Here is a 19,439-nt window from a genome sequence, read left to right on the forward strand (position 1 = left end):
ACCTCACAGGTAGAAGTACCTGCATGTAACAGAATGTTGAGATGCTATTTGTGATTGATTTATGTACAGAAAATCTCACTTGGGAAGACTAACTCTAGTAATTAAGTCAACATACAGTCTTAAAAAGTCATATTGTTAAACATGGAGATCTTGCTTGCTGAAGTGCTGCTTTCAAAGATCTGCATTACCTGCACAGAAATTCAAGATGGGCAACACATATTGGACTTGGAAAGTAGCTTCTATGCCCAAGCTTTTCCATTCTGACAGATACTAAGAAGAGTGTTAAATTCACTTAAGATTAGGGAAGACTTTTTTTTCCAAAGCATGTGAAAATCATTAGTCTGCAATGACATAGCAAATATTTAGGAGGTATCCATATTTAGATTCTCACTTTCAGTGTATCAATATTTATTATTTGTCTTTTGTAGAAGACATAAGTGAAAGCCCACCCATCTATAAACACATTTTACTGACTGTAGAATATGGAGGTGTCCTCCTGTTTAACATATCTTCCTGTTTCCCACCAAACATGCATTTATACAGCAACACTTGCTGGGGGCAATGACTTCAGCTACGTAGACAATGTAGGTTTCTGCACAACATACTAGTGCTCTGGCGTTCAAAAGAGGCAGTATTATTCTCCTCAATTCTCACTTCCCCTGCCCTGACAACTGTCTCCCTGCCCTTTCCCCATATTCCCCCTTCTTGATACCCTGCATCCTGGGCACAGAGTGGAATTGCGCAGGGAGCAATACTCTATTAGCTCTATTTAAAAAAAAAAACATTTTTTTGGACCATGCTAAGCACTTCCAGAATAAGGATGGACTTATACACATGCATAAATCCCATTGACTTCAATGGAATAGGGATGCTTTCTTGAACCAGGGCCATCAGAACTTAATTGGGAGAAAAAAATGGCAGAATTCTCCAAATTTCAGTCCTGCCTATACTGTTCCAAATACTTTCCATTCCTTTCTAAAAGAAAAAAGTGCCCTAAAAATATTAGGCTTCTCATTCAGATTGTATGAAATATGTTGCTTTGATTCCTTTAGTACTCTATGGTACCCCTACCTGACTCTCTTTCACAAAGGAGACAATACCTGTACATTTACTGTAAATTCTAATCAGCTGAAAACTATGGGCCAGAGTCTCGGGTGGTATAAATTACCATAGCTCCACAGACTTCAAAGGTTTCAGAGTAGCAGCCGTGTTAGTCTGTATTCGCAAAAAGAAAAGGAGTACTTGTGGCACCTTAGAGACTAACAAATTTATTAGAGCATAAGCTTTCGTGAGCTACAGCTCACTTCATCGGATGCAGACTTCAAAATAACTGTTGTTGTTACATCAGCTGAAGATCTGGCCCTTTATTTCAACCATCCAACAATACCAACATTTTTTTGCTTAGAAGAGAGAAATTTCCATCTCCTAGAACTCCAAGAATCTGCAGTTTGAATATCAGCCAATTTGTAAACATTTAATGTTTCTAAAATCATTAATTATTATTGTTAAAAGAACGTAATGCTACAGGAAGTTTACATGCAATGAAACTCTGGCAAGAACATAGCAGCCTTGGATGATAACTATTTTAAGTACAAATGCATTATACAAGGATCTAGTCTTTCACCTCCTTTCTAAACTTCTCAACAGACCTTGCTTCTAAGAGTTACTGCTGCTATTAATTACTGGCATACAATTGCCAGCAGGTTGTGTTGTTTTCTGTGGAAACTGCCATCGACCCAGACAAACGAATGGGCACAGGCCTTTCTAAATTTGGTTATTCTGGGGAGGTCTCCCCTTTTAGAAGACCTGGCTTCTGTTGAAACTGGAGCCCTTCTCCAGAATGGTGTCGAGTTAGATATTGCCATGATATGCCACAGTGTACATGATGTGTAACTCTTATTGGAACTTCACAGTTAACTGGACACCCTAGGGGATTGGCTGTTTGTATGGCTAAGCCATTCCCCCTATAGCCCGATGCGAGGCAGTGCAATTTGCTTCCATCTCTGTACCTTTTTCCATGAATGAAACTCCTCCCAATTCTATTCTTCTATGTCTCTACCTGTCTTAATTCAAACTACTACTTAAGAGTCATAGAATATCAGCGTTGGAAGGGACCTCAGGAGGTCATCTAATCCAACCCCGTGCTCAAAGCAGGACCAATCCCCAATTTCTGCCCCAGATCCCTAAACGATCCCCTCAAGGACTGAACTCACAACCCTGGGTTTAGCAGGCCAATGCTCAAATCACTGAGCTATCCCTCCCCCCACCCCAAAAGTCCTTCTTCTGTGTTGCCCCAATAGTAATTAAAAAACCCTACTACCAAAAACGTGCATGTGCTCAACTGTAGATCAGTTTGCCATAACCCACATCTTCCTTTTTTCCATCCCCCTCTACCAATTATTACTCTCACTCACAAGTGTTGTGTCTAATATTAGATAATAAATTACTTTTGCAGGCATGTTTGGCCCATTTTTGTCCTAAAGCATCTTACACCTGTACAGCTTCTGACTGCTGTAGAAATTAATAAAATTGAGTACTCTTGAATAAACTACATTAGCTATGCAAATGTTTATATTATGACTCTACTCCCTATTTGGATTCTCTTTTCTATTGTTGCTGTCACCATTGTGACCCACTGATCAACACATCTTCAGATGCTTATTTCTGCAAATCCAATATACTTCAATAAAAAGTATCCAGAGTTTATTTGCTGACTTACCTCTGTGAAGGATCTCAGTTCTGTGGCGTATCCAAACATATTATTCAGTGGCACCTGAAATCCAATTGAAATTGTATTATACATGTTATTCTTGTGCAAGCAAGGAATTTTTCAATGTAATTTTGAATTAAAGGCTTCATTCTCCTAATCTTTACTATGACATCAAAAGAGCCAGTTGGTAACACTTTAAAAATTATGCTTTGCGTTTAGTATTGATTTTCTATATGGTTTTATAAACAGTGTTTATTTCAAAGCATTAATTTTCATTATGCTCAGCAGGAAAACAAGGACATTCTCAGTTTAAGGACATCTCAGCTAGCTTAATGGCACAACCTCAGTACACTGTAGTACCACACAAGAGGTCCCAGTTGGAAATATCTCAGGGCTGCAGGTTTTAACCACAATTTCTGTAACAGCACTGAAAAGGTTTGTCCTTGGCTGTACTTGCATTTAAACCATGTTCAGCAGTGATTCGGCTGCACATGTTACTGGCACTGTCAGCAATGGATTATTTTTCCTTAGGTAGACAAAGCTACAGATGGAGATAAAGTACAGCCAAGGTGATTAAAAAAAATGTTTTTTGGGGGGTAAGGGATGAAAATGAATGACCAGGCAGCCAGAGATAAGGAATTGTGCTGAGGTATTTTAACCTCCTACAACTGTTCAGAAATAAATTTAACCTGAACTAGCAAGACAAGTAAATGTAAAAAAGGGACGCTAATCAGCTTGAAAAAAAAATCTCATTTGTCTGTAAATCTGCAATTGTTACTTGTGACACTACAGGTTACTATAACTGGAAGAAGTTAGAGGAAGAAATATTTCTTCTACTTTGTAGGTAGTTTACTCTGTGCTTCTTCCAGGACTTTGTGTATAATTTGGTTTCACTGCTTCCACTGTATAGTTAGTTGGTCAGACCCTTCCCCTGGCTGAAAAGACCTTTGTAAACAACAGAGGAGAGGAAAAATCCTTTTAAAAACAAACAAACAAAATAATAAAAAAAAGACGTTTGGACATATTATTTAAAGTGTGCTCTACTAGAAAACTTAATTATTAGTTTTAAAAAGTAGAGAGTGTCCCTTTTAGTGAAGAGCTTTTCATCTATACCTCTCAATGCACAAAGCAGGGGAAGTATCAATATCCTTGTTTTTAAGATGGGACTGCTGGGCATAGAGAGTTACCCAAGATTATATAATGGCAGGGCAGGTAATAGAACTCAGGTCCCCCAAGTCCCAGTCTAATGCTCTATCCACTGCCTGAAACTGCTTTGCTAAAATAGCGGAGACTTACAATAGGTTTAATAGTACTATTCTACATGTTGCTATACAATGACATTTAACTTCTTCCACCAGGTCACACTTATCCCTCGGATATGGTTTACTTATCAGACTAATATGGGCAAATTTGGAGCTCAGAAAAAGCAGCCATAGACTTAATAATAATGCAGGAGAGGAAACAAGAAATTGCTTCTGTTCATAACATAATTCCTAAATATTAAAATAAAGTTTCTTATAAATCAGCTTTAGGTCTGTCATTGAAAGGGGAAACAGGTTTAGGCACATTGAACAGCACATACATCAGCATACAGAGTGAAATAACCATCTACTCCATCTTGTCCTGTGATCACTCCGTGACGACGATTAACTCCAGCAATCACAGCTCCTTGGAATTCATTCGGTGCTACAATTTCCACAGACATAATGGGCTCAAGTATACACAGAGTTGCATTTTCCACAGCTGGATAAAAAGGAAGATGAAGTAGAACAGTCACATCCTTATGTTTCCCTCATCCATGCATATTACACATTCTTCAAAAATGATCTAACTCAGGCATGCAAAATTATATTCAACCACTAGCCCACAGGACCTGATCCAAAGCCCATTGAAATCAATGCTAGTTTTTCAAAGTGCTTTGGATAAGGCCAAAAGTGACAGGCAAGTGTGTCCATTTCCCATTATAATAATCATGACAGTAAAGGGTGAGAAAACAGATATTGCACCTGGGCTTGAAGATTTCCATGGCAATTTTGAAAGGTAACACTTAGCTCTAAGTTATACTTGTGCATGGACCATCATAGGAACTAGTGGAGAATCCTGGCTGTGATGACTTGATATTCATAATATTCTGGCGCACAATAATGTCAAGGGCTTTCATGATTAATGTTAAATGTATTTCTTACATTACTGGAGAAGAACGTCTTGACTTCCAACCTCCCTCAGTGAGGACTTGCACTCTTTATATCATAGATTTTAAGGCCAGAAGGGGTCATTATGATAATCTAGTCCAGTGGTGCCCAAACTTTTCCTCTCACGCCCTCCCCTTATCAGTAATGGAATGTGTCCGCGCCGCCCCCCAGGCCAGGAGCAGAGTTGTGGCTGGGAGTGGAGCCAGAGCCGGAGCCCAAGCCAGGGGATGATGCCGCAGCTAGGGCCAGGGGTTGAGCCACAGCCTGGAGCTGCAGCCAGGGCCAGGGGCTGAGTCGCAGCCACAGGCCAGGAACGGGGCTATGGCAGGGGGCCAGCAGCAGAACTGGGGGGATCACAACTGCAGCTGGGGCTGGAGAGGGGCTGGGGGCAGAGCAGGGCTGTGTAGTACGCCCTCCCCACCCCGTGGGGGCTGGCTCAGGCCCCCCAACCCCTCCAGACATTCCTCCGTGCCTCCTTAGGGGGCTTGGGGACCACTGGTCTAGTCTGCATAATACAGGCCACAGAACCTGCTGCATAATACAAGTGACAGAACTGCACCCAGTTATTACTCCATCATGTCCATAACTTCAGTTTGAACTATAGCATATCTTTTAGTCTTGAAATACTTGATTTAGAAGCTTGAGTTACTGTGCCATCAGATATTTCCTACTTCTAAAATAATCATTATATGGATAAGGGAATCTATTCTTTACGGAAAATGCCCTTTGACTCATGCTCTCTTTCAAATAATAGCTATGTGTACACCTAAACCAGCTTGACATGACTTGTTACTTGAGAATTAATAAAAAAGTACTGAAAATATATTCGTTCAAGAAGATGCAAGCAGAACGTCAAAATCTCTGAGGGCATAATGTAACTTCATATGATTCAGTGCACGTTACAGAGTCATAATGTGAATTTTTTGGCAACTATTGCTAATAGGAGAATGCCTTGAAAACACAGGATTGTCCTATAGACTCTACACAATAGGACTAACTTTTATTATAGAGGCAGATAATTAGAAAATGCTGGTGCAGATTCAATGGTGAGGTTTACCCCATATGAATAATTAATTTGGGGTATTTTGCTGAATTGGCATTAGGAATGGGGAAAGAGGAACCATTTCCTCAAGATGCCTTCTCTTCTAAATAACCTGACTTTACTTTAGGCTCAGCCAAATACCATCTCAGATACTCTTAAGAAAAAATTTTTAAAAATTTCTCTGTTTCCTTGGGGAATTAACAACTCCCTACAGAGGTCTGACCCATAGATCGATCATACTTTTTAAGTTTTACTTAGAAGGGGCTTCTATTTGCTGTTTCGACTTGATAGATTCAGAAAACATCTGGCAGCATCATTTAGAATTTCTTCAACAAGCATTTGAAATTGTTAGTTTTAGGGCTGGGGAGGAGGCATGATCACAATTTGTAGTATAAGAAGCAGAGACATAAACCCATCGTAAAAGAGATCAGTGTAGAGATGTTGTATTTAACTTTGAAATTAAATCTAATCGATTACAATTGCTTGCAACTGAGTGATCAGGGCAGGTTCCTATGACAAGTGTTTTATTATTTCTGCAGAGTTTAAATGCTATGAAATCTTTACATCCCTTCTAACCCAAGTGCTATTTAGAATCAACAGCTTCTTAGTACTCTTGGAAGACCAGCTTCTAGAAGAAACCCTTTACTGATTTCTCAAAAGTTGCCAATCTCCTACCCTAGCTGGTATGTCGTGTGTGTTCACTAATTTGTGACGTTTTATATAAGGGAAGATTAAGTTTACCATTACAATATCGGAGTATATGTTCTTTCAAATATAACTGTACAATCTAATTTTGTTAGTGATGAATATAAGCCCAGATGGAGCCATTCAGGGAGTATGAATTAGGATGTAAATGAACAAACATTGGGCCAGATTTTGATTTCAGTTTCACTAGCACAAACAAGATCAGAGTCTGGCCCACTGTCTAGGTAGGAGCTTCTGAGTTTTCTGTTCTTCAATTCTGTGAATCATTCTGATAAAGTCTATTATCAGCTAATGATAGCACTTCTAAAGCATCAATTTTTATACCATTAAAGGAACCAATGTTCCACTGTAGCAGCTACCTACTCTGCATGACATTCCAGGAGAGACTGTCCAAACATAATTACTCTTACAGGCGTCTATGATTACGGAAGGGGTGGTTCCCACAAAGATCTATGAAAAAACGGTCCATTGTCTCTTTCAAGAGTGAGGTCACATTCCTCAGAATGACTGTTTGGAATTTCTACAAATCTTACACATCCATTATTCAACACAGGTTACATTTGGCTGACTGCCTCTGAATGGGAAAGGTATATGAGTAGGGAAGCAACCAAGGAGCATAAAAATGAAATCAATAGCTTAATTTGGTTTGAACAAAGATTCAATTATGAACATGTAAAACAGCACATCTTCAAAGATACCTTGTTTGAGGGCCCCTTCTCCTGCTCGGATGAAAGAGAATTCATTAGAATCTACCATGTGATGTGCACCATCTTCTAGGACAAACCGGACTCCAGAAATCTTGTGACCTATCAGAGGACCCTTTTCACATGCTTCACGGAATCCCTGTGGAGAAGTGTCTCAAAGTTAGCAATTTTCACCTCAAAATATAGCTTTAAAAAAGGATAATGTTAATGGTAGTGTGTAAGGAACAGTAAACTGCCTTCAGAGACTAAGCATCAAGTCTTTTGCTAAGAAAAAGAGAGCTTCACAGCAAGCATAATCCTAAACTATGAATTCTAATCCTATTACTTCACAAGAAGAAAAAACAAGACCCAAAAACATAATACAGTAAAGGAAAGAATGTTTCTCCCTCAGAAGGGTTTGAAAGTTCTTTACTGGCATTTTCTTAGACTTTGATTTGCTGTCACGTTGAAAGACGGCTCAGGTGAGGAATTCAGGGCAAGTTTTATTTTTAAAAATAATCTATTTACGTTTTTATAAGATTGCCCATGATTGTGGTATCTGAAGCATCATCCTGAATAGAAAGAGAATGGCTTGACGAGGCATACTATCAGTAAAGATGTCACCTTCATTTTTTTTTATAGAATCCTTTTTTTTTTTCTTGGCAGTGGTTGGCCAAAATCCTTCTTTTGTTGGGCGACTGAATTTAGGGGTGCAAAACGGAAGTATCCAAGAATGACCTCTTTGCATAATCAACAAGAGATTCAGAAATACAGCAACATAAAATGGTACAGCAGTGCTATGATGGAGACATTGCCATTAACATGGTAATATTAAAAGTTATATGTACTAAACTATACAGCAACATAAAAACAGACACGCACAGTGGAGAAATTTGGGAAATTATTCAGGAAATTTAACTTAGCTGGAGTTTCCTGCACAAAAAGATCTCAGATATGTCGCAGACACACTACATTTTTCAGAATTTGCTGCTGGTTAGACATAGCCAAAAGCAGGTACATTCAGGAAAGGGGATGTTCGAAAACCAGTCTCAATGGAAGTAGGATTGTTTTATTAAAACATTTGAAAAACAACTTGTTCTTTTTTGTTTGTTTCTTGTCTTACACTGAATATCACATGCCAAAGATGAGGAAACTGATCTATTTACCTTGTCTTTAGTAATACAAGTAACAAGCCCTTCTCAATTACATAGAAAACTGGAAGTCTTAGGAATTGGGCAAAACACAGCAAAATCACTTTTAGGCTTTGATCCTGCCTGAACTTGAATCAACAGTAAAACTCTCATTCCCTCCAATGGGGCAAGATTGGTCTCCTCAGGGATGACAACAGGAGGAAGATAAGAGTTGTGCAATTGTTATATCATAAATACAAAATATTAGAAAATATTTGTCACCTTTTCAACAGCAGGTATAAACTGCTTTGGGACATTTGTTCCAATAGTTCTGTCTTCAAACTCCAATTGTGTGTAGTTCTCTGGATCCAGAGGCTGTAGACACCCTATTACTTTACCATATTGGCCTGCCCCACCAGACTGTCTCTTGTGAGTATAGTCAAACCTAAAAAGACAAAACACTGTGTTATCTATCATAGAAGCTTATGCTCTCGTCAGAATTCCAAAGGAATATGTCCCTTTACTGATATTTTGCCTTATCCTATTTAGTTATGCATAACCAAAATGGCTACATATTTCTATTAATCATTGAAACAATAGCCAAAAATATTCAAGGACCCACACGAGAGTAAAAACAGACAGGATACTACTTTATAGGTCACTGCAGTCCAAATGCTCCAAAATAGTCTATATTAAAAAACAAAACATAGCCGACAGACACCCCTATGGGATAAAAAGAAAAGGAGTACTTGTGGCACCTTAGAGACTAACAAATTTATTAGAGCATAAGCTTTCGTGAGCTACAGCTCACTTCATCGGATGCATTTGGTGGAAAACAAAACAAAACAAAACAAAACTTTTTTTTTCCACCAAATGCATCCGATGAAGTGAGCTGTAGCTCACGAAAGCTTATGCTCTAATAAATTTGTTAGTCTCTAAGGTGCCACAAGTACTCCTTTTCTTTTTGCGAATACAGACTAACACGGCTGCTACTCTGAAACCTGTCATTATGCAAGGCCCTATGGGATATTAGCACAAAAATCAGAACTCTTTTGCGGCCCCAAATTCATTTTCTTTCGCTGTCTAATCTCCACTTGAAGTCATAATCCTCAACTGTGACATCAAGTTTTTTTTGGATGCAAAAACTGGGATGTCAATAAATGTCCGAGATGTTCAGATAGGTAAAGAAAACCTTGACAGGATTAACTTGTTAAGACAGTTGCCATGCAAATGACACATAACAGAGAACGAAGAAAAATACAGACATTTTTGTGAAACAGAAATTTGAATTTTTCATAAAGCACTAGCTGTTTAAGCATGGATGATCCAGGTCGTCCCCCCCATGCTAACAAGGATGCACTGGTGGGGCTTCTAGTGGCAGAATAAGCTCCAAAAGTGAATTTGCATAATAAAATGCATTATTAACAAAGCATGTAACAGCAGAGACTGGATTTATGAAACAGGCACTAAAGGGGAAGCTGGGACAGGGCTGGTCACAGACGTGCCTAGTCTCACTACTGGAAGCCCAGTGGCAGGGTTCATTTTAGGGGCAGTATTTGCGAAGAAGGATTGTGCTGCATAGTGGCTTGCACGCGCGCACACCCCCCCCCCCCCTTCCAGCCTCCCGCATCAGCTTGTCCCAGCTGCTGCGGCTCCTCCGCAAAAGCGAAAGTAAAACACAGCTGCTCCCGTTCCACCGAAACAAGGCGACTAACCGGTGACCCGCAGTGCCCAGTGGCGCACACGCATCAGCCGCGCCCCTGGGCACGGAGGCTGCAGCGGCAGCTGAAGGGATATCCCTACACCCGCAACCTCTGCGCCTTGCGCGAGCCCTGCTCCGGCCTCACCCTTCCCGCTTGTGCAAGCGAGTACAGCGCCCTGCTCCATGGAGATCCCCCCGGCCCACTACCCCGCGACGAGAGCGGCCGCCGTAGCGGTGAACTACATCAACTACCAGCACGGCAGCCCCAGCAAGATTTTTATGGTGCAGAAGGTGACCAAAGCCAGCAGGGAGGTGAGTGGGTGAGGAGGGGAAAAGCATTGCGACGAGGGGCTGCGTAGAAACACGTGAACTAGAACGAATTAGTCCGGGTCTGGAAAGCTGGGCACAGGCCAGCGCATTGAGGGCATGTAGGGCGGAGCTATGCTAGTTTCCATGCTGCCTGTGGTGTAAGGAATTGCTCCAGCGCCACTTCCCCCTCCTCTGCTCAGTGCTGATTCAGAGCCTGGGCAGGGAGAGTCCTGTTTCCCATCCCGGGGGAGTCTCAGAGCAGCGTCAGGCTCATACCAGAGATGTTCCTTTGCAGAAGGGCAGTAGAACTTCAGCAGTACTGTAACGGAGTATTTACCAGCCGGCCACAGCTATATTAAGAGCCATAGCTATATTATAGCCATATTATAGTCTCCTTTAGTCTTTCTTGTTCATAGAGTTCATAGAATATCAGGGTTAGAAGGGACCTCAGGAGGTCATCTAGTCTAACCCCCTGCTCAAAGCAAGACCAATCCTCAGTTTTTGCCCCAGATCACTAAATGGCCCCCTCAAGGATTGAACTCACAATCCTGGGTTTAGCAGGTCAATGCTCAAACCACTGAGCTATCCCTCGGTCAGGACATTAAAATATATCTTTAAATCTCATAGACTTAAGCTTCTAATGTTAAAATATTGATCCCATACAAGACCAAGTTTTAACCTAGGAGGATTTAGGCTAAATTATGGTTCTCTGCTATGGCTAAAAAAAAAAAAAGCATCCACACAGGTAAAACTACTGTTACCCTAGCTCTTGCTTTTATCCCGAGTATTGCTGTAGTTGGTGTTTTGCCTAAAGCCTCACTTCCTGGAGACATACAGTTCTCAGCTTTCCTTAAAAAAAAAAAAATAACACAGCCTTCATGGTTGCAAAGAAAAGCCTGGAAACATAAGCCATCACCACCACCACCAGACAAATAAAAAGAATGCCAAATTTATAATTTAAAATCTCATGGATTTCAGTGGGGATTGGCTCAGGATTTTTCAATGCTTGGCGTTGTCAGTACTGAAAGCCAGCCAAGCTATTGCCCTGTTTGGGTCACAACAATGAAGAGGGCCTAAGAATTTAGGAGACTTGGTTTCAAGTTCTCCACTAAGATCAGCTCCCCTATCCATTCTACCTGTCACCATAAAGCACTAACAAATGATTAAGTCATTGTTCCACCAAGAACCTCATTTAAGCATGCTTAGTTAGAAAGATAGTATCATGGTTATGATCAGAACAGCTGGGACTCTCTCAGCACAGAGCAGTCCTTGATTGAGACTGTACCAGGTTCCAGAACACAAACAGTTTAGACTTGAGGATAAGTCTATGATATTCTGTAGTGTTTTCATTTTACAGCTCAAATACTTTAAAACCATATACAGTTCTTAATTCCTGGAGGGTGAAAGTCACCCAATGCACATGGTCCTCACAAAGCTATTATTATTTGTAATACTGTAGTGCTTATGAGCAGTGAGAATGGGTTTTATGTGGCAGATAGGACCCTGCATGTTTCCTCTGAATTGGATTTATTTCACCAGATAGGACTTTAAATAAGCTGGACCATGGATAACCAACCAGATGTGACATGAGGAACGATGGTGCTGTATATTAAATTACTAACTTTTAAGTCTGGTCATATGTACACAAAAGATAAGAATTAAATATGTACTGTACAGAGTGGCACTGTGCATTGTCATACTTCACAGGAATAACCTGAACAATCTCCATTAGGTACAGAAATAAGGAGGATTAAAGACAGAACAGTTTAACTTTAAAAAAAAATATTTCCTCACTTTAGGACATTCCTGATGTTGGGCACAAATACCACCTTACATTTTCAATAGAAGATCTCCTCCTCAAGGTGAGTTCTGCTTTATATACTTGAATTGTGGATTCTTTAGGGCAAGAATCATCTATTAATTATACATGTAGACAGCACGTAGATTAATGGAGCCCTGCTCTCTGTTGGGGCTTCTAGACAGTACCAGTAAACAATCATTTGAAAGTGATCTGGTTGTAAAATTGGAGCACAATACACACATTTCAGAGCTCTCTTCATTGCTAATGAGGCCATAGGACTGGATTTAACCAAAGTAAGAGCCAGTTTTTGCACCATGAAAGCCCTGAAAAGTCACTTTTTGCTGTACAATACCATGGTATGGCAATTGGTTGAGAAAAGCAATTAGCATATTAAAAACAAGGATGCCTTAGTGTATTCCACTGTGAGTTAGATAACATCTTCAAATTACAGACCTCATTTGAATAGATTTCTCTAGCTAAATAACAAGCAGAATACTGTGTCAAATTGATATAAAAGGGAAAGCACCATCACTAAATATATAGCTTTGATATATTCTAGATAAACTACACAGAAAGTTTGTGAATATATTTTAAGGATAATTATGATTTTGACCCTGCTTTAATGTTAATGAAATAGTCTGCACATCCTCCCACACATCAGACTTGCAAAAAAAATGGCTAATACATAAAACAATAAAATAGATGCATTGTGGAGTTTTCTACATATTAACTGTCTATTTTACTTTATTAAAATGGATTAAATCCATATAACTATTTCTGTACCAGGACAACGCCATTAACTGCACTGCTGAAATTCTTTGTCATGTGGGCAATCAACATACTGCACCACAAGTGCATTTTACAGTGGAAGGAGAACTTGGGAAGAACACAGATGAAGCAGATAACAAATTTTACAATAGAATCAAGAGCCTTCAAGAACCGTTGGTTGCACAAAATATTCCAGGTATGAAGATGGGAGGGCGGGGGGAGGATTTTGGCAGAAACGTTCACCTCCTTCATTCAAACTCTAGTGTAAAGCATAGCAGCCGCAAGCATTCATTTGTTTTGAATGTGCTGAGATTGACTCAATTTTTTTTTTAAATTGCTCTTTCCCTGAATACTTATTAGGCTAGTTGCTTTGCTTTAAAAATATATGGCTCATTACTGTTGTTAACCATTACAGTAGCTACTGGAGGCCCCAACTGAGACCAGGCCCTCATTGTGCAAAGCTCTGTACTTTAACACTGGAATAGATAATCCCTGTTCTGAACCATCTAAATAGTTAGTTTACCATCTAAATAGAAAAGGGTAGAAGGAGAAACAGACCTTGCCCAAGGTGTGCAGTAGAGCAAAGAATAGAACCCAGGTCTCCTGCCTCCTAGTCCAGTATCCTACCGACTAGGGTGAGATTGAATGAGTTTCAATTAGTCAGATTTTCACACATTTAATACAGATTATTTGCTTTGGTTCTCAGACAATTATGGCAACATATCACCAGAAATGGAGCCCATCAGCCATCTAGCTCGGATGGCCTGTGGTTATATAATATGGCAGAACTCAACTGAAAACACGTTGTACAATTTGGTTCAAATCAGAGATGTCAGGCAGGTGGTAAGTAATGCACCTATCAAAGCACTGGGATGATGATGATGATAATTAGGAATAAATTCAGAGAAGTTGCTATGTCAGGATACTCCATTGTTAAAACTATAGATTGCTGGAGCATAAGTAGACACATACACATTCAGATTTAAGGTCTACAGTGGAATAGATTCTGTGAATCCGACTGAGATTTGGACAATATCAAGATTTTAAATGGGTTCTTTGCCCACCATTCACAAAATTGTGTAGGCAATTTCCTACCCTGATTAGGGTATAAGATAGCAGTCAAATATGTGCATATTGACTGACCTATTCCTTATTTTCTCTATCCTTTGCACCTCAAAATTGATATGCATTTACATATCAATACCTAAAAAAAATTCAGGACACTGAACATAACAGGACAGCTTGCTCTCTCTAGGTATGACACAATCATCATGGTATTAGTACAAGGTGTTTCTGGAATTTAATATTCAGTGTCCCAATTTTTGAATTCATGCACATTCATGTGATTGCTTGTTTTTTTGACCGTGTTACAGGAGCACTCATACAATGGATGCAATTAGATATCACTATCTAAGAGTGCATCAATAAAGGAGCAAACCTGCCCACTCCTAATCCCCCCAAATAGCTAGTATGTCAAAGGACATGCTCCAGGCAGAAAATTGAACTGCTTTATGGCACAGGCCAACCTACACCTGTGATCCATACCCCTCATGTGAAAAGTATACCTCTAGGATTGAGTCAAAGCAAAAGTAATTAAACGAATTTCTATTTTAAACCATTCCTATGAATTTCTTGGACTGTTGCACTTTTAACCAGTAAATATTTTGTCTGCCCATGCAAAACAATGCACCTGCTTGATGACTGGAGTGTTCTCCTAGATCTTCTCTTCATTAATTTAATTTTGCTCCATTTCTCATACAATTTCTTGGTACTTACAGTATTGCAAGTTTATTAGTTACAAGTCTTGACATTTTATCTCTGGTCTAATCATTTCATTTGATTAGGGGTTTCTATTACTTTTCTTTCCTTTCCTTCATTTATATTCCCATCCATATATATCCCATTCCATTCCCTTCTCTGTAGGTCCAATTTACAGTAGTCTTACATCTGCACAATATCAAAATACTCTTTTATCTTTCAGTCTACACTACAGTCTCACAATCAGTCACAGTAATATTGTTTGACATCTCTATACTATCTGAGTTTGGACAAATAGCAGTGGGCTTCATCTCAACTCCAATAAGATCAAAATCCATCTATGTTTGTACTGGTTTGTAACATTCCAGTCTTCAACCATTGTTACTTTACCTAAAAGGATATTCAAAGAAGGGATCAAGTCTCAGTTTAATTCTTAATTTAGTATCACCAAATATTATTTTTAACCTTGCTCTTGCTATATTTGCTTTTACTAATTTCTGTATATTTCATTTCACTAAAGCACGTGTCTTAAAAGAATACTCAAGCAGCCCATACCTTGAAAGAGTTATATAGTTGGGAAATGCCCTCTGAATTCTTCTCTTTTAAAACTATAAAATTGAAAGAGGGCCATTATTAATATGATTCATATTATAATTACTTCTGCTGCAGAAGCAGCCATCCAGCTGGTTAAAGCAGTACATTATTAGCTAGTTAATGTTCACAGGATTATATGGTATAGCGATCACTGATTACGTTTGACAAGAAAATAAAATGCAGGAAAAGCAAGGTGATGGTCCCTAAGGGAAGGGCCAAAACATGTAGATGTTATTTCATGTTTTATCCTTATTACTCTGATTGCCCATTGAAAATCTCTTCTTACTGAATTGATCTTGATGTGCCATAAACCATTCAGAAGTACATGACCTGTGGCTGCCAAAACAAATTATAGCTTTTCAAGTTAGTCAAAAGTAATCCATCTGCCACAACCAAAAGACCCTGTGGATTTCTTACCAGAAAGAGACTTCACTCAATTTGTCTGAGTACAAGTTTCCTTAGGAAAACCATGGATGGTGTTTAGGCAAGTGGAAATCTGTCGACTCCCTGCTTCTATTGTCTGCTTGCTGAGAAGAAATATGGATTTTCTTTTGCAATTATTGAGAGAACTTAAAATTCAAACACATTAATCCTGGACACTGAAATGCAGAACAGGACCTGACATTCATAATAACCTCAACTGGCATATCATTTAGGATCACACTGTTGTACAATGGTCCCTTAATTGTTTAGACTACATTTTCAAAGCCCAGCCTTGGATATTCAATATGTCCAATTAACGCAGCTGAGGTTGTGTGCGCGAAAGGAATGCAGTCACAAACTCACTTTGGGAATGAAAAACTGTCACAGAATGGGGATAAAGACTAATCACCTGAGCATCATCACTTCAGTGATGTTTGTATCATTCTAGGAACAGAATTTGTTAATTAGCTTTTCTCCCTCTGATGGCTGACTTGGAGCAGGAATGGATTTTAACACAACTGTCTGCAACAGATAAATTTTAGAACAGGAAAAAGCAGACACTATATAACAAATTAGATTAAATTTCAGATCTGTGCTGTGTTCCTTTCATACAGAGCTAAGAAATTATTGGCAATAGAAATTATCAGGTTTCACTTTAACCTTAGATTTTAGTCTGTTTTTGTGTATTCTGCTTTCCACACCCATCTCTTATAACATGTTACCATGGTGAGACTTCCTGCAGTGCCTGTCAGGTCTCATCCTATTAACATAATTTCATTTACAAGTTATTTTCCTTGTTAGCACACCTTAGAGACTTGAGATCTTGAAATTAGTGGGATTTGTGCTCCTAACTCATTTAAGCGCTTTTGAAAAGTCCCACTCTGTTCACCACTATTAGGTGCAAAAATGCATCTGTACAGAAAGAGTAATAAAGAGACTGAGGCCCTACTGTCTCTTCTTGCAAGCAGAAGAGATCCTTATTGAGTGTGTGGAATGCCAACACCGAAGTATCATTTCCCTTTTCCTTGGAAACCTGCAGAAATGCATGTGCTGTAGGGATTGGTCTTAGGGGCTGACGACAGGCCACAGGAGCAGCAATAAGGGAGTTCCCTTTCGCACAGATCCCTGTAGTTGGGAGGCTACATCCCCGTGCTTCCTTTAACCTCTTCACCCAAGGGAACAATTTTTTCATATCTCTGCATGGTGAAGTTCAAATACCTATACCCAACATTTATGCAAGAGGATACAATTTCTCTGAATTCCAACACGCTTTCAGATTAGATCTGGCCTTGAAATATTCATATATTATGGACATAGTGATTAACTGCCCCAATTGACTGGACCATGGCATGTGCAAACATTTGCTACACTTGAAACAAGATGTATGGTAAAAGGGTTTAGTATCAACAGAAACAGAACTTCTATGGGATTCCATCTGGCATAGTGTTCTTCCCATCTGGCATAGTGTTCTCCCATCCAAGATTACATTATGTACAGCAATACCTGTGGTTGGATGACTAATCCAACTGATTGCAGCTGCTAGTTTCCCAAATCAGGTATTTTTGTAACAAGATTTGCTTTCCCTAAAATATGTACTAGCTTCTGCTGCTTACCATTTCCATGTAACTTTGGATTTTCTTAAATGATCAATTGCTCTACTCTGCTTCTTCGCCCAAACCCTAAATTATTAGTCAAAAAAATCTAAACACAACAAAAGGGAAGAGTCTCTATAGCAACATAAGTAAATGGAAAATGAGTCAACACTAAAAAAGTTAAGTTGTTTTGGAAAATAAACCCAGTATTTCCCCTGAAAGAGAACATTACATTAGTCATGCCTGACTTTGTAAACAGAGCTGTTTGAGCAATCAGTGTGGAGTTAGACTTTGTGTTCTGCCTTTCAGATGTTATTCTGTCGTTAAATGAAGTACAGCATAGAGCAAAACTACGTTTCATCTGTTTTATTCATTACTCTTTTGTAATATTTTGGGCATTTTATTGCTGCCAAGTACAACTAAGTGACTGTTTTTATTAATGAAAAGGTAATTTAAAATCTCAGTCCTTATTGTCTTGTCTTTATACGATTCTAGAAAAGAAACGATGATTACTTGGAATTTGACTACACAGTCCTACTTCATGATATTGTGTCACAGGTAAAAGTTTTATAGTCAAGCAAAAGGGAAAATAAGATTACTACCTATGAATTGTCTTTCTAGAACCCTCCACATTAGACAGACTGACAGTGATGTGTTCCCCCTTCACCCTGGTGCTTGGACCAGTAGATTGGCTGGATGACAGGGCTAGACCACCCCTTCCACTCTGTATTCTCCAGAGTACTCTGCCTCTATTTGTATGCAGGTAGCAGACCAAGGGTCTCCGCTTATGTCAGGGATCTTAAATTCTTTGGTTATAATTCTAATTGACTACAAAAACTAAAGAGAAAAGGGTGAAATTCCTGGGCCTTTCCTGTGAGGTGGAAGAGGTTCTTTGAGCAGCTGCTCTCAGATCTCTCCATCAAGGGGAAATTATTGCTAGGGTAGACCCGTTCCCCTTTCTGGCCATGTCTGAAGGAGCCAAAATCATCCTAATCTGCTTTAATGCCCTCACAAGGACCAAAATGCTCATGTGTTGGAGCAATTTGGGCACAGAACAAGATGACCAGAGACATGAAGGAGAGGCTAGATCCTCCATAGCCTGGAGGAATGAAAGCAGAGTACCCAACCAGCATAAGAGCCAGGTTCACAAAGAGCTTTTGGATCAGGCCATGGAGCTGCCCTCCACACTGGGCATGGCACTGGCAGCAGCACCTTAGGTTCCCAAAATGGCACCGTCTTACACCTGGCACGATCTTACTACACACTACTGTGTCCCAGGTAAATCTTTTTTTTTTTTTACAAAGAAAATAATTTGATTAAGGGAAAAAGTTTTAGACTCAAAGCTTTAGATACTGCAATTTAGTATTAAATCATACACAAACAAGAGATTCCCCTCTCATTACAAATATTACCATTCAGACACCCACTGCATCTTCATTAATATTTGCATTGCGTGTACACACCATACTTTAGTCATCTGTGGGGAGGGAAGGTCCTGAGAAGAATTAGCCAACTAACTGCAGTACAAAGCACAGTTTGTTTCTTTTGCAGTCCTGCACTTGTTTTTGTTTCTTAAACAGCAACTGGTATTCTAGTTCAGTATTGTTCTAAGTTCTAAAATTCTAAGAAAATTTCCAGTCTTCTCCAGTACGATATGTATTTTTTTTATTCACAGGAAATTATTCCTTGGCAAATGCAAGTTCTTTGGCATCCACAGCATGGAATTAAAGTAATAAAGAACAGCTGTCAGCCAAAACATGCAGAGCAGGACTAGAAGCATATCCAGTATGGCAATAATAGATGCTCAGAAGTGATGGTGATGGAGAAGTCATATAAGCAGACAGCTGTATAGATAGACTAAGAGATGAACAATAGCCTCACTCACTCAGTGAAACCCTCTATTCCTACCATGTGTATTTACTTCATGCCCAAACAAATCAAAATAAATGTTATGTATTTCTTCTCTATAGTGTAAATGTTGTGATGAAGGTATAATAAAATGTCTCAGTGCTTGGCTAATTTGGTGTATT

General features: G+C 39.3%; 2 protein-coding genes across 5 annotated transcripts in view; one reads left to right on the plus strand and one right to left on the minus strand.

Moving 5' to 3' along the window:
* Positions 1 to 19,439, minus strand: part of GFM1 (G elongation factor mitochondrial 1) — a 48,281-nt gene that overhangs the window by 5,442 nt on the left and 23,400 nt on the right. For both annotated transcript variants that reach the window (XM_038415351.2, XM_043491832.1), the window contains 4 exons: positions 8,745 to 8,907; positions 7,348 to 7,492; positions 4,293 to 4,453; positions 2,720 to 2,773 (listed from right to left, as the gene is read on the minus strand). In XM_038415351.2, the coding sequence (XP_038271279.1) occupies positions 2,720 to 2,773; positions 4,293 to 4,453; positions 7,348 to 7,492; positions 8,745 to 8,907 (523 nt within the window). The remainder of the gene's footprint in view (positions 1 to 2,719; positions 2,774 to 4,292; positions 4,454 to 7,347; positions 7,493 to 8,744; positions 8,908 to 19,439) is intronic.
* Positions 10,123 to 19,428, plus strand: LXN (latexin). Of its 3 annotated transcripts, XM_038415353.2 has the most exons (6): positions 10,126 to 10,476; positions 12,273 to 12,335; positions 13,061 to 13,238; positions 13,749 to 13,885; positions 17,905 to 17,967; positions 19,085 to 19,428. In XM_038415353.2, the coding sequence occupies exons 1-6, from the start codon at positions 10,348 to 10,350 to the stop codon at positions 19,181 to 19,183; spliced, it is 669 nt and encodes a 222-aa protein (XP_038271281.1). In that variant the 5' UTR covers positions 10,126 to 10,347; the 3' UTR covers positions 19,184 to 19,428. The 3 variants fall into 3 exon arrangements, with proteins under 3 accessions (XP_043347770.1, XP_043347769.1, XP_038271281.1); XM_043491835.1 differs by lacking the exon at positions 12,273 to 12,335 and having other exon boundaries at positions 10,123 to 10,476; XM_043491834.1 differs by lacking the exon at positions 17,905 to 17,967 and having other exon boundaries at positions 10,124 to 10,476.

Source organism: Dermochelys coriacea, chromosome 9 (assembly GCF_009764565.3).
Source record: "Dermochelys coriacea isolate rDerCor1 chromosome 9, rDerCor1.pri.v4, whole genome shotgun sequence".
NCBI lineage: Eukaryota > Metazoa > Chordata > Testudines > Dermochelyidae > Dermochelys > Dermochelys coriacea.

Coding starts and splice junctions, on each gene's coding strand:
- LXN (XM_038415353.2), top strand. CDS start 10,348: ATGGAGATCCCCCCGGCCCACTACCCCGCGACGAGAGCGGCCGCCGTA. Junction 12,336..13,060: donor TAGAAGATCTCCTCCTCAAG/GTGAGTTCTGCT, acceptor TTTCTGTACCAG/GACAACGCCATTAACTGCAC. Junction 17,968..19,084: donor TTCATGATATTGTGTCACAG/GTAAAAGTTTTA, acceptor TTTTATTCACAG/GAAATTATTCCTTGGCAAAT.